The sequence below is a fragment of the Myodes glareolus genome, chromosome 16 (genome assembly GCF_982192425.1).
Source record: "Myodes glareolus chromosome 16, mMyoGla1.1, whole genome shotgun sequence".
Classification (NCBI taxonomy): Eukaryota; Metazoa; Chordata; class Mammalia; order Rodentia; family Cricetidae; genus Myodes; species Myodes glareolus.
In genome coordinates, this window is record NC_142041.1 from 29,190,593 (window position 1) to 29,217,571 (window position 26,979).

General features: G+C 44.2%; 2 protein-coding genes across 5 annotated transcripts in view; one reads left to right on the forward strand and one right to left on the reverse strand.

Moving 5' to 3' along the window:
• Positions 1 to 7: 7 nt before the first annotated feature.
• Positions 8 to 25,912, forward strand: Tstd2 (thiosulfate sulfurtransferase like domain containing 2). Its single transcript, XM_048419963.3, has 10 exons — positions 8 to 116; positions 2,356 to 2,563; positions 8,609 to 8,922; positions 11,211 to 11,331; positions 15,815 to 15,940; positions 16,818 to 16,923; positions 20,015 to 20,133; positions 20,615 to 20,773; positions 21,377 to 21,515; positions 23,651 to 25,912. Exons 2-10 carry the CDS (start codon positions 2,399 to 2,401, stop codon positions 23,881 to 23,883), a joined length of 1,482 nt encoding a protein of 493 aa, XP_048275920.1. The 5' UTR covers positions 8 to 116; positions 2,356 to 2,398; the 3' UTR covers positions 23,884 to 25,912.
• The window catches only part of Tmod1 (tropomodulin 1), a 74,772-nt gene continuing 72,601 nt past the window's right edge, over positions 24,809 to 26,979 (reverse strand). For all 4 annotated transcript variants that reach the window (XM_048419966.3, XM_048419967.3, XM_085677192.2 and 1 more), the window contains one exon: positions 24,809 to 26,349. In XM_048419966.3, the coding sequence (XP_048275923.1) occupies positions 26,285 to 26,349 (65 nt within the window). In that variant the 3' untranslated portion in view covers positions 24,809 to 26,284. The remainder of the gene's footprint in view (positions 26,350 to 26,979) is intronic.

The following is a 26,979-nucleotide window of genomic DNA, read 5'->3' on the forward strand; positions in this document are numbered from 1 at the left end:
AGGTGACGTTTTCCCAGGGACTTTCTGCGCACGCGCGCTTCGGGGGCGTGGACTCGAGGGAGGGAAGCCGCGCTAAGTTGGTGAAGGGAGACCCAGGAAAGGCCTAAGACCAGCGGGTATGTGTTCTCACTCTCGCCGCCCGGCCGTAGCTGCCTCGGGAGACCTGGGCGGGCGGGAGGGCAAACCACTCCCCAGCGGTAAGGAAGCCAGGCCGCCCGGCCGAGCCTGCTCCTGGTCGTCATACCGCCCACTTCTCCCAGCTGCTGGATGAGGACGGTGCAGATCGATCTGGTTCCAATTGTTCTTCTGTCACTCTGCACGTGTACAGTATGTGGGTGTCCTCTGCCCTGATGTCTTTGATGGGCACCAAACTGCCTTGTCCGTGTCCTTGTCTGGCCGAAACTCTTCCTTCAGTCTTACCGGTTTCCGTAAAAGGTCGTTTCTGTCGTTTGCTTAATCCATAAATTTAGGGAGGAGTCATTAGATCCTTCATTTCCTGTGTAACCGTTTATGCACAGACACTGCCCGCTGTACTTTGAGAGCAAGTCCGTTAATCAAACTTACTTACTACTATGTTTAAAACTCTTCACGGACTTTAAAAATAGGAATGTTTTATGTGTTTGTGCCTGGGTGCGCAGGAGCCTATGGAGACCAGAAGAGGGCATCAGATCCCCTGGAATTGGAATTTCAGACACTTGTGAGCTGCCATGTGGATGGTGGGGGGCGAGATCCCGGGTCCTCTGCGAACGCAGTAATCGTTCTTAACCACTCAGCCATCTTTCCGGCCCTACATTTTTCTTTTAAAACTATCTTTTATCTGTTCTTTTCATCTACTCATATATGTCAACAATCCATCTTCATCATATGCCCGCCAACTCTCTGGAAATTTTTATTGCAAACTCCAAACTAAGGCTTCTTGGGTTCTGTCCCCATCGCTGTGTGCGAACCACCACATTCTTCTCATGAGTCCAGCTTGTTCATATTTTAGGAATCAAGGCTTATTGTTTCCTTTACCTGATGCTCTCTGCTCCGAAATCTACATGACTGACCATCAGGTGCCTACAGAGTTACTTCTCTGACTTTTCAGCTCGCACTTCATTACATTCAACAAGTAGTATGTTGTCTTAGGTAACATTTGTCACCTTCTGTACACAAGGCAGTGTGCAGGCTACTGAATCTGCAGGTGAACAGAAGGAAGGCTCATCTCTTTGAGAGCTGAAGTCCTCTAAACGACCCTTTCAGGAATGACCATAGGCACTGGAGTCTGACATACAAGTTGGGTTCAGAAAGGCAGGCACAGATTGTCCGAGTAGATTGAGCCTTTGGAAAAGTCCTCCAAGAAGATAGTTAAGCATCAGTAATTCGGGCAAGAAATGTTGGGGCCTTGCACTGGGGTGCTGGTGAATGTGGTTCAGACCAGATTGCTGACTTTAAAAGGAGGATGAAGCTTGGGTCTGTTATGGTGGTACAGTGTTCTGGATAGTAGAGGCAAGGGGAGTCTCAAATTCAAGATTACTAGGGGTTCAAAGCCAGTCTGTTCTACATAGCCAGATGTGGTCTCAGAAAAATTCATTTTAAAAATTAGGCACTGACAAGATGGCTCAGCAGGTAAGCAAGCATCTGCTGTTCAAGCCTGATAACATGAGTTTGGTCCTGGAGCCTGTGTAAATGTGGAAGGAGAGAATGGATTCTGAATGTTGTCCCCTCTTCTCCACATCCATGTGTGACAATTGTCCAGGCACAAGTAGACACAAAGTAAATAAAATGTAACTAAAAGGAAAAAAGAAAACAGTTCATTGGTTATAGTGTAGCCATTTCAGTAAGATTTGGCCGCAGTAGCAACTTTGAAATTTTGGCTCTGAGATCTGAGAACAAAAGAAACAAACTGGTGTTGGTTGATTTTGGATGTACATAGTACTGTCCTAGTCACCCTGTGTTTTTTACATGGTTCACTTCCTAATTCATGTTTCTTTGACATTCTTTTGCCTCAGAAAGCCCTTCCATCCCCTTTGTGTATAAAGAGACCTTTCACCTGCCTCCTTACTCTTCTTATTTTTCTTTAAAATATTAAATTTAAATCCTGACTTTAAAAAAAAATCAATGTATTGGCTTATCTTTCCCACTAGGTTGTGAACTTAAGACAGACTTTTTCCTGTTGCAGTTACTGCTCTATTCCCAGTGCGTAGAAGGGAGCTTGGCCAAGAATAGTTGTCACAAAAATACTATTGAGTGAGCAAGTAAATGAATGACACTTTGGTTATGCATCCACTGCTAATTCGCATGATTGATTAGCTTCATGTTTGCTTCAACAAGTACCCAAAGAGCTGAGCATTGCATTTCTCTCTTATGTCTCAGAAGATACTCAGCTGAAAGGAATCTGCCCCACTGATCAATCCAGATGCCTTCTTCCACTTCACCAGATGAAGAAGATAGCCTGCAGACCTGTGTTTTAAAGTTTGCTGATCTGGACTTAAAAGAATCAAATCTTATTAGCCCTGCCAGCAGTCTCAAAGCAGAGTTAGATGGCAATCTAAAGAAGAAATACTCATTTGCAAAGAAAAAGGTAAAATTGCTGTCAGTGTTTTCATGATCATGTATATAAGGTTAGTTTCTTCACTTGGCTGTAGAAAGAATTCCAGGAACTCAACTGTCGTGTAAGAAGGATGGGTATTAGGGCAGCTGGCATGTGGTGAGGCTGTTGCTGAACCCTGCTGCTGTCAGGGAAAGAGTTTGGTCTCATCTTGCTAGCTCAGTGCTTTGAAGAAAGGCCAGCCTCGCAGGATGCTGCAGGGCTACTAAGAATACTGTGACTAGGCTATAAAGAGGTGGTATTGATGCCCTTCGTCAGCTATGTATCTTATTGTCGTTGAAACCATGGCTGAAACCACCTTTTCTTAAAAGCAGGGAACCATAGGCTCATTGTTAGGAAACTGGCTGGTTAAGGAAGTATAGCTGAGAGCTGACTCTCTCACCTTCAACCTGTAGTTCTCTTAGGGAGCCTCTTTTTGTCTCTATGTCAGTGAAGAATAAATATCTCTCTAATTTCCCAGCTGCAACCTCCAGTCAGTGTAGTATGAGGGCCGGCTTGTTGGGGTTTCCGTCCCGCCCAGTACCCCAACAGCCGGCAAATCCCAAAGAGAAATTACACACAGGACTCCATAAGGTTATAAACTGATTGGCTCATTAGGTCAGGCTTCTTTTTAACTCTTATAACTTATATTAATCCATTATTCTGATCTATGTTAGCCATAATGGCTCAGTACCTTTTCCAGCGGGGGCAGCTTACATGTTGCTTCTTCAGTGATCTGCGCAGGAGTGCCTGAGAGAGAGCTTCTGCTTCCAGAATACTCCCAGTCTCTTTGCTCCACCCCTACTTCCTGTCGGGCTTTCCCGCCTATACTGCCTGCCTGGCCAATCAGCGTTTTATTAAAATATGATTGACAGAATACAGATAATTCTCCCGCACCAAGTCAGTCTTTTTTGTTTTCGTTTTTCGAGACAGGGTTTCTCTATAGCCTTGGAGCGTGTCCTGGAACTAGCTCCTATAGACCAGGCTGGCCTCAAACTCACAGAGATCTGCCCGCCTCTGCCTCCCGAGTGCTAGGATTAAAGGCGTGTGCCACCACTGCCCGACTCTTCAATCAGTCTTATAATCAGACTTGTCCTGTTCCTGTCCTGACTGCCTGGTCTCAAGTAACCAACACAGAGGCTTAATATGACTTATAAATGCCTGGTCCATAGCTCAGGCTTATTACTAGCTAACTCTTACCCTTAAATTAACCCATAATTCCTATCTATGTTTAGCCACATGACTTGTTACCTTTTCTCAGTACATTCTCATCTTGCTTCTCTGCTTTTGCAGGCAACTCTCTGACTCCATCCTTCCTCTTCCCAGAATTCTCCTAGTCTGGAATCTTCCTGCCCAGCTACTGACTAGTCAGTTTTTTATTAACAATGAGCATAATCCACAGCATAGTCTTATACAGATTTCTTTGAAAATGAAATTCATAGGTTACAAAGGTCCTTTACCAGTATTATTTTGCAATGATGTCAAACTTAGAGAAATGTGATAAGGATTTTATAAATAACGCACATGCTGGCCTTGTCCAAAGGCTCTGTTGATACTCACCATTCATCTCAATACAGGAGGCTCACCTGATTCCAAAGAAACTGAGCTGGTTACAGTGCCCACTCCTTGGATTTGGTTGCCACACCTTAGTCCTTCCTTTTTGGCCAGTGCTGACCTTGAACTCATACCTGCATTTCCAGTGGGGCACGGGGTTATAGGCACATACCACCATGTCTCACTTGGTCTTTAAACTAGAATACTAAATTTTTCTCTCAAGTCATAGCCATGACGTTCTTGAAAATTATAAATAAGAGTTGTTTTGAAGATGGACTCAGTTTGGCTTTGACTCATATTTCCTTCCATGGGATTTAGAGTTTGCTTTCTTTAGGAAGACTGTCCTGGAAGAAACGCCGTGTTCGTGTCGTGTTCTCCAGGTGCCCCTCAGTGCTGATGCTCGGGTACCACCTCTGTTCACTTCAGTCGGGTAGTGGAGGGAATGTCTGCTAGGTCTCCCATTTCATTCGCCAGTGGTTGGGAAGGAAACCACAGTGCTAACAGTGCTGTCTCCTTTTCTTCTGACCTGCCATGAAAGATCAGCTCTAAGAAACACTAAAAAAAGCCCCACCCTATAGACGGCAGACCCAGTCTACCCAAGGTGAGGAAGGTCCATGAGTGATGTGCTTCACCTCTGACACAGCCCCGTAGCCCATGTAGATGGAGACGGGGCGGGGGGGGGGGGGAGGGGAAGGAGAGAATTGACGCTGTAGAGTTGTTCTCTGGCTTTCAAGTGTGCACCATGGCTTGTGCCCCTCCACGCAATTATAAAGTTTAATTTTTTTAAAAGGAAAACAGATAATACATATAAACTAATAAGTCAGGAAAAGTAGGAAAAAAATTCAGCCTTAGTACTAATTAAAAATACACAAAGATAAAGTAACATTTATCTTGCTTTTTAGCAGGGGAGCAATATTTAAAATGCTGACAATAAAAAATTAGATACCAATAAGACATAGGCCATTTATATGCTTTCTAGTTGAGAGCATACACTGACCCATGTATATAGTGTCAAATTTGATCCGATTTGATCTACCCATTCTTCTTCTCTATACCTAAGTGGATAGGTGATGAAAGCGACATATGTTCATGCTAGTTCTCGGTACTTCCATTTGCAGGTACTGGGAGCCCCTCAGTGTGTTTCAGTTGATAAATAGTTAAGAGAATTTTGTGTTGAATTTTATTTTTTTGCTTTATTTAAATTTATTTATTTTATGTATATGAATGTTCTACCTACATGTATATCTTTATGCCAGAAGAGGGCACTAGATCCCACTAGAGATGGTTGTGAGCCACCATGTGGTTCCTGGGAATTGAACTCATGGCCTCTGGAAGAGCAGCTGGTGCTACTAACAGCTGAACCATCTCTCCAGCGCCTTGTGTTGAATTTTTTAACAATGACCATAAATAATGTTTATGAAAACAATGTGATACTCAGCTGTAGTTGCCAGGAAGGAAGGAGATGCAAAGACAAGTCAAGTCTCAACACCATTGCAGTTAGTTTCTGGGGCAGAGGGACAGCAAGACACCAATGCATTCCGTTCTGATCTTTCCCAATGTACGTAAGGTGTCACTGGGGCTACATTGCGTCAGCTGATTCTAGCCAGTGCTTTCAAGTAAAATGTCAGGAACATTTTTCCATGAAAAGCTTCATACTAAACTTGAAAAATACTTAATTGCCCATGGTAAGTAGTACTCCATAATTTATGATTTCCTTTTTTAAAAGGAACACTGTCTACTACTTGCAGTGTTTTACTGATATTTACCTGCAATTCAGCTCCTTCCAATTCAGAATAGTCCCTAAAATGGGTTAAAACATTTGAATATTTTGAGGTTCTTGTTGTCTTTGTTAGATAATTGGTAGTGTTCTAGAAAGAGGAATATATATTCCTTCTGGTAGTATATTTTGCTATCTGTTTTATTTTTACCTATTGCCGAGTCAAGTCATCTTATAGAAGACTTTATGTATAGGTAATAATTATGTAATAACTGTAATAGGAACTTTAATAGATACCCACAGACTTTTACTACAGTAATATAATTATAAATAACTAATATACTAAATGATGTAAGTGTTATAGGGAAAAGTTAGAGAAGTTTAAAGAGATTTCAGTTTGTTCTCTAACTTAGGATGGTCAGAAAAAGTTCTCGTCAATAGGTGAGATTTGAAGATGTGAAAAATGACAAACCGTATGGGTACTGGAGGGAGAAGGATCCAGTGCAAAGGCTGTAGGTAATACAGAAGCCTGCATGCTGTGTTTGAGCCAAAGCCAAGAGGCTGAAATGGGATGGGGTAGGAGCAGGGGAAGGAACCAGGTTCCTGGGGACTCCTAGAGGATAGAAAGAGAGCCTCTGGGGAATTCTGAGCAGTGGAATGATATCTGGGCTAGGTTTTTGTTTGAATTTTTGTTTGTTTGTTGTTTCAAGACAGGGTTTTTCTGTGTAACCCTAGCCATCTTAGAACCTGGTCTGTGGACCAGACAGGCCTCAAACTCAGAGATCCATATATCACTATGCCTGACTTGATCTAGATTTAAAAGAAGCATTTTGACTGAATGGAAAACAAGTGGTGGCAGTATGGAAAGAGGGAGGCTGAGAAACTATTATAATAATCCAGGGAAGAGTGCTGGTGGCTGGGGTCAGTGGAATGGTAGCCAGTGGAGAAATGGTTAGAGTTTTGGTGTCTTTGGAAATAAGAGTTGATGGATTAGATGTAGGATATGGAAGAAAAGACTTGAAAATGTTCTGGGTTTTTTTTATTATTTATTTTTGGAGGTAGTCTTACTTTGTAACCTTGGCTGGCCTAGAACTCAGACTGTACTTGAACTCACAGAGATCCATTTGCCTCTGCTGGGATTGAAGGTGTGCACCACCCTTTGTTTTTGTTACATATGTGTTGATACACTTGCTCCATGTTTTCCCTCATTAAGTCTTGTAGAAATTTCTAATGTATTAATTGTGGTAGCCAAGGCTCCAGTAACAAATGGCTTCATACCTATAATGGATAGAGCACATTAGGAATTTGGACTTGGGAGATGAAGCATCTTCAGTAACACACAGGTTGCAAGAATCCAGGCTAATGTTACCTCTGCAGGCCTCAACATATTTCCAAAATTCTCACTCCAGAAAAGCTGGAGAGAGAGAGAGAGAGAGAGAGAGAGAGAGAGAGAGAGAGAGAGAGAGAGAGAGAACACAGAGGAGCACACATGGGAGGTTTTTATGGAGCAGAAGAGGAGTTGTAATGTGCCATTTCCATGAGGAAAGAGTTGTGCAGCCTTAATTGCAAAGACTAGGAAATCCAGTTTCTCAGGAAGAAAGGAAAATGGATCTTGATGGATTAGCAGTAAGAAGTTGTTACTTTAGAACAGTCTTGCTAGTTTCCTGAGGGATACTTACCTTATTTAGGCTGCAGTTGCCTTAAGTGTATGCTTCAAAGAATGAGCATCTTTTCAATTAGATAAGGTTTTAGTGACTTACAAAAGAAGAGTATTCCAGCGACTAAGCTGAGCATAAACTAGGCTGGGGGCTGGGGTGTTCAAATAACACTAAGGAACAGTAAAGAAACTGGTTCATTTGAACTAAGATTGTAAAAGAAATAGAAAATGAGGAGGCTGGAAGCAGGATGGGAAACACTCGGGAGTCATTGTGTCTCTATTCTGTACTAGACAAGGGCATAATTCTATTATGATGCTTAACATTTATGTAATCCTTTGATTTACTTTTTCCAAGTAGAAATTTGGCACCCCCAGGTTGAATAACTTCCTCACATTTGTTTTCAAAGGCAAGTAGCAGAGCCAATATTTACAACTAAGTGGAAACATTAAAATCATAATTTTATAGCCATCAAATAGAGAAATAGCATTTACTAATGTCAGAAGGGTCTCTGCAATGACCTTTGTAGGTCATTAAAAGTGATTCAACAGTGCGGCAGTTCTCCACTTGGGGCCGCATACCAAATATCCTGCATATCAGATATTTACAGTATGATTCATAACACTAGCAAAATTATAGTTGTGAAGGAGCAATGTAATCGTTTCATGGTTGGGGTAACCACAACGTGAGGAACTGTATTAAAGGGTCACAGCTTTAGGGAGGTTGAGAGCTACTGTCTTAGAGGAACCAGAGGACCCTTCCATCTCAGAGACCAGTGTGGACAGGGACTCTGGAAGGTAGAGGCAGTAAGGTGTCCAGATTTGTCTATATCCCCAACGTGTGCAGAAGAAGAACATAGATGTTGAATGCACAGGTGTGGAAGGCCAGGATACGAAGCCATACCTTACCTTCCCAAAGTCAATGTAAGAGGTTGATGGAAGCAATACAAGCCCATGTTCTTTCTCTTGGAATTCTTCATAGACTGGCAGGATGCCAAACTAGAACCTCCCTATCCCCATGAAAAGTAATATAAGAGACTAAGTGAAACTTTTGTTACCTCTAGACCTAAGGCTATTAAATAATGAATGATGTTATTTGAAATGTTAATTGCAGGCCTTTGCCCTTCTTGTCAAAACCAAACAAGTTCCAGCACCTTCTTACGAATTTAAAGGAAAACGGTGGAGATGCTGTCAGCAGCTATTTGTGGACCAGACCAGCATCCACAGACATGTGGCAACACAGCATGCTGAGGAAGTTTCCCAGCAGACTGCTTCTGTTCTGAAGCAGCTAACTGCAGCATTGAGTGCTTCACAGAGTCTTACATCCACAGACAAGAAGAACCCTCCCAAAGACTATCTCACTCCTAGTCAGGAAGTGTCTGCTTGGCTCCCTGATGTAAGTCGCTTTAGCACTGATGAGCTGAGCAGGTAAGTTTTTCATTCTGTATTTTGGTTTGCTTTTAAAATATTTTTCAACCACAATGATATGCTACAGTTAACCTACTAAAATGGATAAAATGAGAACGATCAACCTTGGCAAATACAGGTGACATAGTGAAGCAACAAAAATGCTCAGTCATTGCTGGTGAGGGTAGAAATGGTCCCACCATTCTAGGAAAGAGTTTGGCAGGTTCTTTTTAAAATTTAGACATCTTTCCAGTGATCCACTCCTGGGTATATAACAAACAGAAATAAACACATATGCCCACAAAAGCCTAAACATGAATGTTTGTGGCAGTTTTATTTGTAATAACAAAGTATTGGAAACAACCTATTATTTTGTCTGCTAACTAAAAATAAACTAGTTATATTTTAAAATGATCAGGACTTGAGAAATGATTCACTGGGGAAATGCTTGCCCTATAAATATGAGGACCTGAATTTGAATCCCAGGACCCATGTAAAGCCAGGCATGGTGGTGCTTGTGGACAATCCTAGTGCTCCTACAACAAAATGGAGGCAGGAACAGGATCACCAAATGCTCACAGGCCAGCAAGCATTGGGTGCACAGCAATAAAGAACAAGAGACTGTCTCAATCAAGGTGGAAGGTGAGGACTGACATCCAAGATTGTCCTCTGACTTCCACACACACTATGACACCCATGTGCCTGCATTCACACATAAACACATTCATACCATATACACACAAAGATTAAAAAAATAAAAATAATTTGAAATATGAATTGGAATGCAGTTGAATTGGAATTCGGTTGAAATGGAAACAATTATAAACAGTGATAGCAGAAGCATGAAAGGATGAACGCAGTCATGTTAGAATATGGTGCACTGCCACATGCCTTTAATCCCAGCACGGAAGGCAGAGGCCGCCAGATCTCAGCCAAAGGCCAGCCTGATCTACAGAGCGAGTTCCAAGACAGCCAGGGCTATCACACAGGAAAACAAAAAATAAAAAAAGAACATTGTGCAGTAAGAGTTGTGGACAGTGGATAACACAAGGCTGTGTGTGAATGGTTTGTCAAATCTTTATGCTGAGAGGCCAGAAGCCACACAGAAGAGTCTGCTTGGTGGCTACATGAGTGGAGGGCAAAGCCATTCTGTAATGATAGAAAGCTTCTTTCTGCAGGTTTGAATGGGAATGTATGTTTGAGTTTTATTGTAAGTTATACTTTGATTTAAAATGTCTAAATAAATGGAGTAGGCAAGAATCAAACAGATTTGTTTGGTCCATGTACTGATGAATTCAGAACTATACTTTCAGACAGATAAATTATTCATCAAGATTTTTGGGAAGGGCTTGAAGCGATGGCTCAGTGGTTAAGAGAGAACTGACTGTTTTTCCACGGAATGCAGGAACAAACCTGTGGCTCACAACTGTCTTTAACTCAAGGGTATCTGATGCCCTCTTCTGGCTTCTGTGGGCACTGTATGCATATGATACACAGACATACATGTAGGCAAAACATCTTATACATAAGCATAGTAAATACATAAAATGTTTTTTAAAAGATTATTTGGAGAATGAATTATTCCACATGCTGAATTTTCAGAGTCCAAACTTTTCCTTTGCTTTGGGTTTTTAAAGTCTAGTTTAAAACTGTATTATACTCTTCTCTGGTCTCCTCGAGTACTGGTATCTTCTTAGTGCTACTGTGTGAGCATGCTGACAGAAAGGATTGTCTTGTATGGCCAATACTAACATATCTCAGCTGGGCAATGGTAGCGCATGGAAGGTGGATCTCTGTGAGTCAGACCAACCTGGTCTACAAAGCAAGTTCCAGGACAGCCAGGGCTGCTACACAGAGAAACTCTGTCTTGAACCACCCCACCTCCCCCCCCCAAAAAAAAATTAAAAATAACATGTCTCATAGGTAAGTGGATTATATGAAAAAATGGAAGTCAAACTTTTTCATCATGAATCAATGGCCAATCATCGTGGCCAATCAAACCAGATGCTGCCTTCTGATTGAGTCACAGTGGACTCATTTCCAACTTGCCATAAAGTGGGGTTAATAATATCTGTCTCTTGGGTGTGAGTGGTAAGTGAGGACAGACTTGCTTTCTGTAATGTAAGAAGTAAGTCCTATGCAGACACTCTCCTGTGTAGAGAAAATATGAAAGAGCATGTTAGGAGAATAATAAGAACACAGGTATGAGTTGTTCCATCTTTGTGTTCTCCCATTTCTGCATAGACTTACTGGGAACTGTGACCTCCTTGTGACTCAGGTGCTCTTGCCCTCTGACTTTCTTTTTGTAGTGACCAGAGCAACGAGGATGGGGAGGTACTCCTATATTACTGCTACTGTGACTTGGAGGACCCCCACTGGATCTGTGCCTGGCAGACAGCTCTATGCCAGCACCTGCACCTCACAGGCAAGGTAAGCCCTGCTACACATGTGCCCTGCTGCATACATACACTGCACAGCCTTATCCTGTGTCCTTAACTCTGGACTGCAGGAGCTGTGCTTTTTGTGGTAGTTTTCACTCCCCATTCTCAGAATAAGGGAAATTCTGCTTGGTATTCTAGTGAAGTATTAAACAGCTGTTGATATGTTGATAGACCAGGTGTCAGTCAACTATACCTAAAGGGTCATATAGTAACTATTTTAGGCTTTTATTTAAAAAAAAAAAAACCTCTACTCATTTGATGTGGTATTCCCTTCTGTATATGTGTTGCTTTTATTGGTTAATGAATAAAGAATCAGACTTGGCCTGTGATAGGGTAGAGTAGAACTAGATGGGGGTAAGGGAGAGGGAGGGTGACATGACTGACGATGACTAAACTGAATGCTGGGAGAAAGAAGGAGGAGTCAGGAAACACCATGTAGCTGCCAGAGGGAAATGATGTGAGCTATCAGCTGGAACCTTGCCTGTAGACCACAACCCTCATGGTCAAATATAAAATAATGGAAATGGGTTAATTCTAGATGTAAGAGCTAGCTAGCAATACACTTAAGCTATTGGACAAACAGTATTGCAAATAATAAAGTTTCTGTGTGATTATTTCAGAAGTTTGAGCAGCCAGGAAATGAACAAGTTGCCTCCTACAACACTCATTACTGTTGTAGATTGAAAGCATTCGTGTGTGGTACATAAAGGAGTAGATATGACTGTGTTCTGATACATCTGTATGCTGACAGTTTCCCGATAGCTGAGACAGAGAGACGTTCTGTACTCAAAAGCCTCCGCACGTAGGTTTGATATCTAAGTATAGCATTGATTTTCCTAGAATCAGGTCTTTCAGCACCTCAGGTACTGGCATTTGTACCTCCTTCCCTTCTATGAGGCCTCTCCTGGGCACGCCTCACGCCCTCTCAGAGCGCTGCTCCAGTGCTGTTTCCTCAGAAGTACAATGGAAGTTGTCCTCTGCCTGTGCGCCTGCTCAGAGACTATCACAGCCTGACACTGGAACCTGTCTCACTCAGCACACGGACCTCATGGGGCCAGCAGCTTTATCTCAGTTGATGTAGTCTCAGTGCTGGTGCAAACGCATACCTGGCACTCTGTAAGGACTGGAGACTGTCGAATAAAGGGAAGACTGCATGTTCCTAGCATACCCACGAGTGTGTGTGTGTGTGTGTGTGTGTGTGTGTGTGTGCATAAAGATGAGAGGAAGCATATTCCCAGATGGTAACATTCATCTCTGCATGAGAGGACAGCATTTATTTTTGCAAAATGCTGTTTGTGGTCTATTCTTCATGTGCATGTCTATTAAATAATTTTCAAAATTTAAATTAGAAGGAAGTGAAGTAGAAACCTTTTGAGGTTCTTCCATGCCCCTGTTACTTATAAACTGATTGGTCAGTGACATTTTCCACACCCGTGTTTGACAAGTACTGGTACTGCTCACCCCATTCAGTTCGTCACCACACCCTGCCCTGCAATAATCCTCGACTCCATTTACTTTTCTTCTGCCACCCTAGACCAAGCTGCCGCTTGTCCATGCGGTAACTTCCAGACTAGCCTCCAGCCCCCAGTCCCACCCTCCATTTAATCTGCTCTCCACGCAGCAGCCAGAATAGTCTTGTTAGAGCGGCTCCAGCAGCACCAGGTGGGCCAGGCCCCTCCTTAACAGCCTAGCTACCGTAGTGCTGGGCCTTTGGCCTTACCCACTCTCTACACTCCAGTTTCCTGGGACCCACCAAAATTTGTTTTGGTTGCCTTTTTTCCCCTAGGCAAATTGTCTTCAAGGCTCACCCCACACCCGCCCTGATTTCCTGTCTAATTTGACTGTTGACACTTTCTTGACCTCCCATCTAAGTCCATTTCCCCGTGTCTCCCAGGCGCCTGTGATGCCCTCATAGCACTCGCCTATTTTAACTCTTTGCATCTTGACCTCCTTCCGTCAAGGAGGGCGGGGAGAGGAGGGGGGTTACTTTTCAACAACTGTATCCCTAATTCCTAGCACATAATTTTGAAAACCTATAAGTATTTATGTTCTGAATATATATTCATCTCTGTTCAGTGAGCTTTCGCACCAAGATAACTGTTCATACAAAATGTACATAAGCATGAAATCAGTCTTATTTTGGTTTAAAGCTAGGTGTGATGGTACATACTTGTACTTTCCTCACTTAGGATGCTGAGGCAGGAGGATTGCTGTAATTTCAAGAGGAGGCTAGGCTACATACAGAAAGAAAAAAGGGGTCTCTTGGTCAAGGAGGTCTTTTCTTTTGGGCCCAGCCTATGGCACCCTAGCAGTGAGTAATCCTGTCTTCCAAGTGGCAGCATCTTCCTGGATCTCAAATCCAAATGTCTAGACTTTAAAGACTTGACCAGTTTAATGAGATATTTAGTGTCCTAGGATTTGACATATTGATTCTTAGGCAAGGAAAAGGAAGACCTAAATGCTCCTTGCATCATATGACCTCAAGAAATTTGAGAATGAGCTGTAGATATGGCTCAACAGTTAAGAGCACTTACTGCTCTTCCGGTGAACATGGGTTCAATTCTCAGACCCCACATGGCAGCTCACAGTGGTCTATAACTGGAGTTCCATGGGAGCTGATGCCCTTTTCTGACTTTCACGGACTCCTGCACACACTTGTACAAATACATACACGCAGTCAAATACACATATACATAAAATGAATGCATTAATTAATAAAATTTGAAGGAATACATTTGACAAATGATAAGATTTGAATCCTACAAGAGTTGAGTCATGGTTCGACAACTTACCAGTTCTTTGCCCTTGAGCAAGTTACTTGATTTCTCTGCAGCTATAGCTGCCATTTTCTTGTCTGTGGACTGGAGAGTTCCATCTGCCCCTTGAGATTATAATGTAGAGCTGTCTTAGCAGGTGTTCCACAATGCCAACTATTGTTTGTCTCAGTTTCTTACTTACAAGGCCTTTCTCCAAAAGAGCATCTTTGAAACTTGTTGGGAATCTCGATATTGCAAGCCTACTGAGTGAGTTTAGAGATGACTCCGTCCAAGGCAGTAGATGTGCATGGCATGCATTTGGTTTCTGAGATTAAAATGAAATAGGAAAGAACTTGCCCGCCAACCCAGAAACAGCCACATAAAAATGTACATCTGTCATCACCTCAGTTGACTGTTTTCAGATGGATTTCCCGACTTTGCTGGCTCACAGCTGGTTTTTTTTTTTTTTGGTAGTCTCCTATTAGTCTGTGTTAGGTGGGGTAGCCTGTAGAACAGAGATGGCTGTGCACTCTGCTTCCCTGCCTCACACCCAGAGCAGGCTCCCATAGACTGCAGTCCTCTTTGTTTTTTGGGTTTTTGTTTGTTTGTTTTTCAAGGAAGGGTTTCTCTATGTAGCCCTGGCTGTCCTGGAACTCACTCTGTAGACCAGGCTGACTTCAAACTCAGAGATCCTCCTGCCTCTGCTTCCCGGGTGCTGGGATCAAAGGTGTGCTCTAGCACACCCAGCTGCAGCTCTCTTTCTCAGGGAGTCGGTGGTAACCAGGCTACTTCTCTGGGTAGTTATTACCAGTCAGTTGGCATTGGCTTGTAGCATGTGTGAATAGTGGCAGCAGTTCTGGACCTTGGATTGAATCTGTTCTCTTTGGAGACTGTATGGTGCCCCGACTAGCCTTGTCCAGCACCTTGTTCTGGGGCTGGGTTACTCCCTATAAAGTTGCTCCATCTGTAAACTCACCTACAGGATTTTACCAGGACACTTGGCTCAGGCCTCAGGCATGCCCTCGCCCAAGCGCTTATGTTCCCTTCCCAGTGAAGTGTTTCAAAGACACTTTCAGATTAGAGAAGCCAGAGAGCCCCAGATGTGGGTGCACATGCATTTACTCAGGGAACACTGAGCCCACCATGTGACATCGATACAGACACAGTGAGCAAAACATAACTTGAATTCCAGCCAAGAGGTTTGGGATGGTGGCTTTCCTTCAGCCTCCATGCAGAGATGACCTGCATATTCTGCTGTCAGATAAGTTTTCTCTTTAGAATTTTTTTTTTAATTCACTTTTGGCATTCTCGTACCTATGCAAGTAGCATAGAGACATCAAAGTTGAAGCTTCTTAAGCCACCTGTGAGGAAGTGGTGGAACTCATCCTCTACCCTAGCCTCTGGGAGCTCTTCTACAGCCTGGGTTTAGATTTCTCTCAGAATCCCCTTTGGCCACTGGACAGTTGGAGCTCTGGAGCAAATAGACTTTCCAGAGTTCTCAGTCCCGTTTTCTTGTTTGGTACATATGGACTGAATTCCTCAACTAACCAGTGGGCCACACTGCTTCAGAGAGAGGGGCACACGTGCTCTGTCTTGTAATACTGTGGTGGCCACAGCAGGGCCTCTACTCTTCCTGTTAGACTCACTGACATGAAGTCGGTCCTGGGAAGATAACCAAGCTAAGAGTGCACCCTTCTCCCACCGTCTGTGTCTCAGATTCGGATCGCTACTGAAGGGATCAATGGGACTGTTGGAGGAAGTAAAGTGGCCACCAGACTCTACGTGGAGGTCATGCTTTCTTGTCCATTGTTTAAGGATTACCTGTGTGAGGAAGATTTTAAGGTAAGAGAAAAAGAAAGTGAACTAAAGCTAGAGCAGTCTGCTTTTGTGGGCCATTGAAGGGTGCATACAAAGCCGGACAAATGCCTTCCTTTCCCTTTGAGTTCCAAGCCAGTGCAGTAAAACAAGCGTGCTTGTCACTGTTTCCATCAAGTGACTGTGTCACCTTGGATCAGTCAGTACCCTTCCTACACCCTAGCCTCCCTTCCTATAAGGATGTTACAGTTAAACAAGCTGAGATCTAAAACCTATATGTTTTTACTGGAGAGACTGTTTTCGCAGATCTCTGTGAGGTACTGATGTGGGATTCCCCTCTGTATGCTGTGATTAACATTAATGAATAAAGAAACTGCCTTGGCCTGTTATAGGGCAGAACGTAGTTAGGCAGAGGGGACTATGGTTTTAGTAAACCTGAAAAGAAAGTTGACACCACATGAAAATAAAGTTGTGGTTCTTTTGGCAAAGGTGCTATGTCTAAGAACTTTATGCTTTGTCACAGTAAGTGGTAAGCTGGCGAGAGCACTTCACTAATTCTTATGCTGATCACAGCAAGACACTAGCTGTCATTGCTCCAGAGCAAAAACTGCCTGCTGTGTGATCACGTGTGAATGGCTCAGTGGTGCTGAGTTACATGTACATAGCCATACAAACACAATGTTCCTGCATGTGGAAATGTCACAGTAAGCATTTATTAACGTTGAATCATCTGGAACATTCTGGACCATAGCTTTATCTCCATTGACAGTTCCTTTTTCCCCTAATTTGAGGTTTAAAACTTCCAACTATCACACTATTAAAACAGACTATAATTCTTACATTTGGCACTTGTCTTTGGGTGGCAGCGGGAAAAGTAAACTCTGTCTTATTTCTCCCTGGCTAGAGCAGCAAAGGAGGAGCTCACTGCTTCCCGGAATTGCGAGTCGGCGTGTTTGAAGAGATCGTGCCTATGGGGATCAGCCCGAGCCAGCTCTCCTACAAGAACCCTGGTATGCTTAGGTTTTAAAGAACTGTGCTTTTTGTCATAGACAAAGAAGAAAGACGCTGATCAGCAGAAACTATAGTCAATCTTCTATTTAAAATAGCCATAGGGCGGCTAACTCTGCCTATCCAAGACTTAAACAGGTGTTTGTGGTGCTACGGTAACTAAAGGCTCACCTTTAGACCCACAGCACATTTTTCTTGGTGATAGTTTGGCAAGAAGTTGTTTCCTCTTTCCAGAGAGAGCAATTTGAAAGCCGTGTGGTTATTACCTACAAATAGTTCATCAGCAAAAAGAGCACATGGGCTTTTTACCATGGTAAGCAAATAGCTTTCAGAACCAAAGCATTGTTCTTGAACATTCGACCCCTGCTTCCCTGTGCTTACTATAGATTACTGAAAGACATTTGTGTGGTGGGGATTTTTGGTTTTGTTTTACTTTTTTACCATGAAAATTTCCAAACATTAACTGGAGTAGGGGAAATAACAGAATGAACTTCCATATGCTCACTCAGCAGCCTCAGCAGCTACACTGTATCCACGGCAAACTGTCCTCTGACCCCTTCCCTTTCTCTCATCCTAGGTCACTTTGTGAGATCTCTGTGCCATGTTATTTCACTCATAAATGCTTCAGTAGATACCTCTGAAAGAGTAACAGTTAAGTTTTACTATTAACCATGTCTAAAACATTTTAGCAGTAATTACTTAATATCTTGTCAGTGAATTCCCAGTTGTGTCATTATTCTTAAGTTTCTATTAAATAAGAGGAGCTAAGATGGGTCACTGAGTAAAGCACTTGTCATTCAAGAGTGGGGACCTAAGCTCCAGTCCCCAGAACACATGTAAAGCTGGTCCCAGTGATGCACATCTGCAATCCCAGTGTTCCTGCTGTGAGATGGGAAGCAGAAACAGGAGACGCTGAGGCTCAGGCCAGCTGGCATACAGGAGTCCCTTACAAACAAGATGGAAGGAGAACACTGATGCCTGAACTTGTCCTCTGACCACCACTCAAACAGAAAACAGATTGACGTAAGATCTCTTCAACAACAACAAAAATGTCTCTAAGTTTATCTGTTCAGCTCTACAGATTGGCCTTCAAAGGTCTTAATCACTTGTTTTGTAGAGTTTCTCAGAATCTGGTTAGTGTTTACTGTATCCCATGGGGTAGTCCTCAGCTGACTATATCTCCTGGAGATACACTCATATATTTGTGAGTGTGTGCATGGACTTGCAAGCTGCAATGAGCATGTGGAAGTCAGAGGATAATTCATGAGACTGGAGGCAAGTTCCTTTACCTGAGCCATCTTGCTTACCCTGCAGGTTGATTTTGAAGGCACCCACTCATATGTCTGTAGAGTTCCTCAATCTTGGAACAGTACTAACTCTATCCCAGTAGGGTGGTCCTCTGCTCATTACCTCCCTAGATTGCTATTTAAAGTGAGAGCTGTGTTGTTTTGTAGAAATATGGGAGTCCCATTACATTAGTTTTCAGCTTCTAGTGTAAATAGAAATAGGTGAAATGAGCTAACAGAACGTGTCCAGTGCATGTCAGTGTGAACTGAATAGAAAACTATTAGTGAGTTTGTTTACTTTTTTCATACTAAGTCCCTGAGAGGCAGTGTGTGTGTCATACTTACGGTCACTTTCCTCAGAGTACACTCAGGTAGCTGTCAGCCACAGTGACTAGTGGCATCTGTACTTGACAGCTCTGTGTCAGAGCCTTGATCATCATCAGTCTTAGTCCCTTTCTTTCCTTCCACTCACACGACTGCTTCCTAGGTAATATTGCTTTCTCTCAAAGAATAAAGGTAAATATCAAAAAGAAGGCCAAGAGTTAAGTTAAAGGGAAATGGGGTAAGATACAAGCATCTTAGAAATAGGCTCATGCATGAAGAGATAGAACCCAGGTAGGGATACATCTGTTTGGTTTCCCCATCTTAGCAGCAGGCAGTATGACAGCAGCTTTCCTTGGTGTAGCAGAACACTGCTTGCGAGCTGAGGGAGACTGGCCTGGGCTGCCTTCAGCTCAAGCAGGTGGTTTAAAGGGACCTCTTGTCAACATGTCCATCTGGTCCTTGTCTGTCTGGACCCTCTCTGCCAGAAGAGCAGCAGTAGTAACAGCAGAAGCAGGGAACACATTTGGCTCCCGAAACTCCCTGCCGGGAGAAGGCAGAGAGAATTTCCATGATTCTCATCACTGTTCTGAACCTCATTTTTTATATCATTGTTTTGGGACCCATGCAATTATGTGACGCTACCTAAGTAGCATCAGACCTGGTTACATTCTATAATTTTAGCTTTGAGAGTTAGAAAGTGAGACTGCTCTCCAGGTTTGAAGAATTATCGAGCAGTTGTCAGAATTCATGGCCAATAAAGTCAGGCTGCCAATGCTCACAATTAGTAAGATGCTGGGATTTCTGTCCTGAGAGTCCAGAGGCAAAGTGCACACACTAGAGTCCTTTCTCTCAGTCCTCTCTACTTTAATACCCATCTCCATCCTTGTCTCTCCTGGTGTATGCCTTCTCTTTTCCTCTCACTTCCTTTCCCGTGTGTGGTGTCAACTCCGCCCACCCTTTTCCCTTTTGCGTGCACACAAATTTAGATACATTCCTCTTACCTTTTTATCAGACCTTCCATAACATGCCCTCAGCTACCTTAGTCTAAGCTGAGGTTTTAGCCTTGAATTTGGGGTCAACTTTGTTACTTGACAGTGTGTAGACTGTAGTGAATCCTGAATGTATTGAAGCTCCTTTGTGGACATTGACAGTAGGACACTGTCCATTTCCTGACTCACTAGTGACCACAACGGCACATAGCAGAACAGCACTCCAAATAAATCCCCAAGCATGTGGTTTAGGAAAACCTTATTTCTTATTTCTGAACTGTTGGAGCTCTGTAGTCTCAGGTTAGAGCAAGGAGATGGCGATGCCTGGGCCTCGGACCTTTTATCCTGATGGTCAGATAGTGTCATTTGTTTCCATGGTAACTGAGGAAAGGAGGGTTAGGTGGGAAGAAGCTGAGTCAGCGCTTCAGTCAGGTCAGGACAATTGTGATTAGATTTCCTTGTTGTTTTAATGTAATTGTTTGGCTTGATTTTAGGAATCCATTTATCCCCTGGTGAATTTCATAAAGAAATAGAAAAGTTTTTATCGCAGGCAAATCAGGAACAGGGTGATACTATCCTACTGGACTGCAGAAACTTCTATGAAAGCAAAATAGTAAGTAAGAGCCAGAACTGAGTGGCATGAAAGGGTGGGTGTGCCTTGCACAGCACAATGTATGTCCCGTGTGGAACCTTTAGCCACATCAGTCTTCTTCCTGTACCAGCAGCATCAGGGAGAACGTAAGTCCTAAACTCCAAGTCTGTTGAGAAAGTCCAAGACAATACAAGTTAAAGAAATCTTGGCATATAAAGTGATTTTGTTTACCATGAACCTTCCGTTGGCATGTGCTACTGACCTTGTAAAAGCTGCCACTGTAACCTAGACTATTCCCCCAAGGGATCTGTAAGAAGGGAGCCCACAACCCCAGTCCTGTGTCTAGTTCTGGATCTTGAGGTTAAAGGGTAAGAGTGTGGGATGCAAACCTTGGGTAGCAAATGCTTGTTGCTGTTGCAAAGATGGGGGTTGTTATATAGAAAGAACTGAGTTCCCAGCAGGTACATTTTTCTAATCATTTCCTTCTGTCCCTATGTTGTAGGGACGATTCCAGGGCTGCTTAGCACCAGACATCAGGAAATTCAGTTACTTCCCTAGCTACGTTGACAAAAACCTTGACATTTTCAGGCAGAAGAGAGTGCTGATGTACTGCACTGGAGGCATCCGCTGCGAGCGGGGTTCTGCATACCTCAGAGCCAAGGTGAGCCTCTGCAGGCCCAGCACATGGGTGAGCCAGCCCCACCATCACCAGCCTGTGTGGAACCTCCCACCCTCACTCCCACCCCTTCACCTCCTGCTCAGCCCCTCCTCCCTAGCCGGCTGAAGGATTTACTTTCCTGGCACCGCTCCAGCATGGGGTTTGTAAGTCTAAACCCGAGCTTCTTAAGTCTCCAGCACTTAGTGGTCTTGAAGACTCATTAAGTACAAAAGAGCAAGCTTAGCTGAGTGGCTCCCCTTTCTTAATCCATGTGCCTGATCCCAAGAAGAGCAAATTCAGTAACATTACATGTCCCAACAGATGCCCTCCTATATTTAGGGGTAGCAAAAATAGTTAGGCTTCCCAGGATCTTAGAAGGTGAAGGGCCCAACTGCTGTCATCACCCATCTCCCCAGAAGGCAAGGTCTGGCCAGGTGGTTCTTTGACCCTTTGGTCAGCATTTTCCACACTCTCAGGAGGCCACGGGGAGCCCCTGACTGATGGGCACAGGGAGTGTGGCTGCACTGCCCACTCACCACCATGGAGCTGCTTCGAAATCTCTTTGTTTCTTTCAACATCTTGATATTTTTTTTTGTCTATATCCAGGGAGTGTGTAAGGAAGTGTTTCAGCTCAAGGGTGGCATCCACAAATACCTGGAAGAGTTTCCTGATGGGTTTTACAAAGGGAAGCTGTTTGTTTTTGATGAGCGGTTTGCCCTGGCCTACAACAGTTCTGTGGTATCAGGTAAGTCAGCCCAGGTCCAGAGCCTACATTGTGTCAGGTCAGAATCATTCACCACTCTACACCTGCTGCTCGGGGAAGGCTGCCAGGACTGCTACCTGAACATGACATGGAGAAAGTGGAGGTCACTGTGCCACCGCTTTGCAGCTGGAGATGCAGGAATTACACAGGCATCAGATGGTCCTGGCCATGCCGTATACTGAGTAGGCAAGTCCTTTAAAATGCAGGCAGTGGACAGGTTGTGCCAGACGCCCTAGGTCTTTGTCACCATAGAATTAGCATTACTGCCGCATCCGCTGCTGCTGCTGCCGTAGAGAACTCAGCACGGCATCATACTCACAGCAGTCTCTCACTGGACATACTCAGGCCTCCCACTAACTATCTAATGTTATAGGTAACTCAGCTCTTGCTGTATCACACAGTCTGAAAACTATTTTGCTATTTCTTATTTCTATACAATTGATTTCCTTTGTAATACTGTGCGTTTGATTTTATTCATTTAAAATTATTTCTCATAGTCAAGGTCCATAGTCATTACCAGGCTGCCAAGTAAACCCAGGGCAGAAGAGTAAGAACTAGACGGCCGTGGAAACAAGTGCACACTTGAGGGCTTGTTTGGAGGCCCTCACAGGAGAGCACAGCAGTTGATGCACACCCTTGGCCAGAGACTTGTCCTCTTTTCCTATGGGGAAAGTCATCCTCATCAGCTGAGCTGCAGCATGAGCAGGGACACATGAAGCCATGAGGGAGGACAGGGACATCTGTTTAGGCAGCCAGATCAGCCAAATCAACCCTGGCAATCAGTGGGGTGACAGATGCTGCAGTCAGACACCCTCGTGTCCCCAAGTGTGCATTTGAGGGAAGGTGAGAATGGAAGAGCGGGAGCAGGCCATGCGGTGGCTGCTGCACTGGTTATAGTTTTCCTGCAGTGCTGGGCCCACACGGAAGGGAGCAGAAGGAGAGGCAGTCCTCCGGAAGGCGGGTTGCCCTGAATACTGCAGTTCAGTCGTATCTGGATGAAAAGTCCTAGGAAGACAACCTTCATGGCTGCTACAGTTTCTAGAACACTTGTGAACACAGGCTTCTTAGATAGTAAGATTTAAGTTCGTCTTCTCTCCTTCCTTTCTGGTCTTTGTAAAAAAAAAAAAAATTACATTTACTTCTGTGCTCATGTACATTCTACAGTACACATGTGGAGGTCAGAGGACAACTTACGGGAATTGGTTCTCTCCTTCCACCATGTAGATCATGGGGATGGAACTCAGGCTATCATTCTTGGTAGCAATTGTTTTATCCACTGAGCCATCTTGCCTGTCTACCTTTCTGGTCTCTTTACTCATTATGGTGGTCTAGTATTTGTCTTATTTAAAACCTCAAATAAATAAATAAATAAATAAATAAGAAAACAGATGAGGGATTTTATAGAAGAAATACCTGCAGGACTTGAATATCTGCATGTGACTTTGAATGTAAGAAAAAGCCCAAAGATAGCATAGCCAAGCAAGGGGAACTGTGGTATTTTGGAAGACAAGCTGGCTAGGAGTCACAGGCTGAAAAGGAAGATAAGGTGCAGTTGAGGAGTCTGGTGGCCTGGGGTGGAGAGCTGTGCATTCTACAAGGTGGATGAGTTGTGGGGTCATCTGAATTCAGGTGTGCGGTCCCCCTGGGCAGGGAGGTTATATCGGGGAGAGCCTGTGTGACGTGGGCTCATGAGAAAGAGATGAGCCTGTTTTCTGGATAGGATAAAGAGCAATGGGTGGGTGAAGGCGAGTCAGAACAGTTTCCAGAAGCCTCTCCACACCAACCCCTCCCCCAGCAGAGGCTTTTCTCTTTCCTAGAAGATAGGAGTGCTATTTCCTTTTGATTTGTTTGTTTCTATTCTGAGACAGGGTCTCATTGTGCATGTAGCCCAGGCCAGCCTTGAACTTGCAATCTTCCTGTCTCAGCCTCCCAGTTCTGAGGTGATAGTTGCTGCCACCCTGCTTGACTTGGAAACATTCCCTTGGGCCAAAAGAGTAGTGAACTTAGGGTTGCATTTGGGAACTGGATAAGTACCTCTGTGTGTGAGAGACAGAGACAGAGGGGGTGTGGAGAGGCAGTGGAGTGGGGAAAGAATAATAAGACTCTTTCTTCCCTAGAATGTTCATACTGTGGAGCCCCGTGGGACCAATATAAACTCTGTTCTACTCCCCAATGCCGCCAGCTTGTTTTAACCTGTTCTGCCTGTCAAGGACAAGGATTCACAGCCTGTTGCATCACGTGTCAAGACAAAGGGGGCAAACAGGCGTCGGGCCCTGCCCAGGACAGTTTTAAAGAAGAATGTGAGTGTACAGCCCGGAGACCACGCATCCCACAGGAGCAGCCTGCATGACTCCCTGTGAGCCTGGAGCCAGGGCCTGATGCTGGTGAAGCTGTGTGGCATCTTCAGCATTTCCTAAGCTTCACAAAGTAGGCTTAAGTGTCCATGTGTAGATTGTCAAGGTTGTAGAAACAAATTGGGAAAGTTCATGTTGGTCACTGCCACCATAGCTGATGGCCACAAGCAAAGGGACAGGGAGTCCAGTGTTAGCTACCTAATCCACTTGTTTTGATTCAGAGTATGCTAGAGCCTGGAAAAGGGATGAACCGTGTGGGATCCCAAGGACATTGAGGGGAAGAGCCTTGAGCTCGACTGCACCATGCCTTCTCTGCCATGCAGTTGGGTAGTAGACATTGCTCTTGTCAGCAAACCTTTTTACCTTGGCAGCAAAAGCACAGAAGCTGAGCCCTGGGTGTGGACTCTTAAACCAGGTCAGCTGCAACCTTCCCCTGTGTCAGTCTCTTCGCTAACTGCCCGAAGTCTGTAATCTGTAGCACTGGCCACTTCCTGCTTTGAAGACTTTACTGAATCAACCTGACCCATTCCTTTACATATGATCATGGTACTACTGAGTAGTTGGCCAGAGACCATGAGGCCTTCAGAGTCTAAAGTATTTGCACTCTGTCCCTTCACAGAAAATGCCAGCTCCCAGTTCACACTGACTGCTCATCTGACAGAGGTAGTCTTAAAGAAGTGGCCTACATTTTTATTGATTTGGTTTCTTTGAAAGATGTCCCCCTAACAGCCCTGCATTACCCAGCATCCCCTCTTAGCTTCTAAATGTTCTCTTTGGGGATCCGGATGAGCAGCAGGCTTTCAGACATCTGGGACACAAGATGCTTCTTAGTGAGGTCATCCAGCATAGCAGCTATCTAGCCTTCTAACCTTTGGGCTCATGTCCCCATCATACGAGTTTTAAGAAGCACACACAGCCACACATAGACCAATGGCTTTAATATTATGTTGCAGTTTCCAGTGATGCAGAATGCAGCTGCAGTTGTGTCTCAAGGAGAAGCTGAGTGGGGCTGGCCGTCCCTGCAGCTCGGTGCCACTCCTGGGCCCATGTGCAGCCTCACTAGACACTGTTAGTGGTGAGGCCCTGGCGTCACCTCTAGTTACCCTGTACTGTCCATAGCATTACAGTTCAGTGTGCAGGACTTTCCCTTCTCAGAAGCCCCCTGGGCTGTGCTCAAAAGCTTTTGAGCCTTGTCATTATTGTAATATTGGCTGGATCCCTAAGGAAAATCATTCCCCAAAGCAACAAACAAAAATACTAGTTTAACTGGCACTGTGGTCTATTAAAAGGCACAAGAACAATGTGTTTTAGCATTTTTACTGACTCCTGTGGTGTTAAAAAAGGGATCCAGTAGGAACGCCGAAATTAGGGTTCAGAGTAATCACTTGTGTTGTTTGGCCAGGAGCTCCTAATTCCTTGCCGTTTGGATGTTGTACACTGCTGTCCTTCAGAGACTTCATTTGTAGGCAAGAGCTCTGTGATTTGATTTGTCTCATAAGTGACCAGGCAGGCACTTGGTGTCTGTAAGCAGGGCTATGCTAAGTGCCGTAGCCACAGTGGACTGGAAATTCTCCCAGTGGCGTTGGCCTCACGTAAGCCATTTGCCCACTGAGGTATAGGAAGATGTTTTCCTGTGGCTAAAGGTTTTCATCCATCGTGAAGTTGGCATTCAATAAAGACAGAGTGATTTCTGACTGCAGTGAGTATATGCCAGGTGTTCAGACAGAGCACTCAGGAATATGTCTGTCACCTGGGCTGGTAGATTTTAAAACTTGAAATTTCACCGTTGCCTTTTTCTCCCCATTCTCTTACCTGGCAGAAAGAATCCTGTATCTTTCTCACTCTTAGAAGATTCTGTAGCTTGTCTTTCATTCTTGGGGGTAAAGGAATTTGATCCTGGAATCAATTTGGCAGCTTTAATCTTGAGGTTAAAGTTTCAAGTGGGGTTGAAAAATCATGATTATCTGTTCTTTTTACTGAGCTGCTGTGACCAAACCTGTAATAAAGTATTTTACAGCACTTCCAGACTAGTTGGGAGGAGTGATCTGTGTTGATGTGTTCCATGTTGTAAATGCACCTAAACACCAAAGCATGGCCACCCAGGGAACTTCTGGGCTGCCACTGCCACTGTCGTGCTATCTGCAGCAAGACCTGCCAGTTTGAGGGCTTCTTCATTTTAAATAATAACCAGACTGAACTTCTGTGACTAAAGAAAACTTCACATTGACCATATTTTATAAAAGGTCCAACTACAGTCACTAGTTAACCTAAACCTTAGTGCACAAAGAACTTAACCACAAGAGTTCCACGCCAGCGTTTGCCTCCTGGTCTCCACTGGGGAACATGGATTATCGGTAGAACATGTCCAGTTCACAGGCGTGGGCTTCCCTTTGCACACTAGACACCACTACGGCACTTGGGAATAATGGGTCCCGTCAGGTCTGCGAGCCTCCTCTTCCTCACTGCAAAGGAACAGGGAAGAGATGTGAGCCAGCTGTCCTTGCGAGTCCCGAGCAGCACTGATCCACAAGGTCAGAGCCTGCTTGCCAAGGATGGTTACAAGGAGGCTGGATGTTTGTCCCTGGTTACTAATGGGAATCTATGGTAGGGTGGATATCTCTTCTAAATGGCTGACCACACAGTCCTTGGCATGCACATGCACATACTCACACACACACACACACACACACACCACGCAGTTTGCTTTTGCCTACAGGGGCTCCACAGTTGAAGACTGGTTCTGAGCAGGGTTAACTTTAGCCAGTCTCAGGACTGGGTGTCAGCCTGCTGAAATGTTTCCCCTTGCTCCTTCTGGGAATGTCTGGTCTGCCTCCTGCCAATGCCAGTAACTGAAAAGTGCCTCAAGTTGTCATACCCCCTCATGTTTTAATAGTGACATCGCCCTAGGAGCAAGGCAATTTGTGCTTCAAATACTGTTCACATGACAGTTAAACCTATAGAGAAGAAAGTATGGGCCAGGAAGTTGCAAACAGAAGATAGAAGCTTATGTCTAAGGCTGGCAGGGACAAAGGCCCTTTGGATGTAATAAGAGAAAACATGATATTGGCAGATGACTAAGAAGCAAGCCAGAT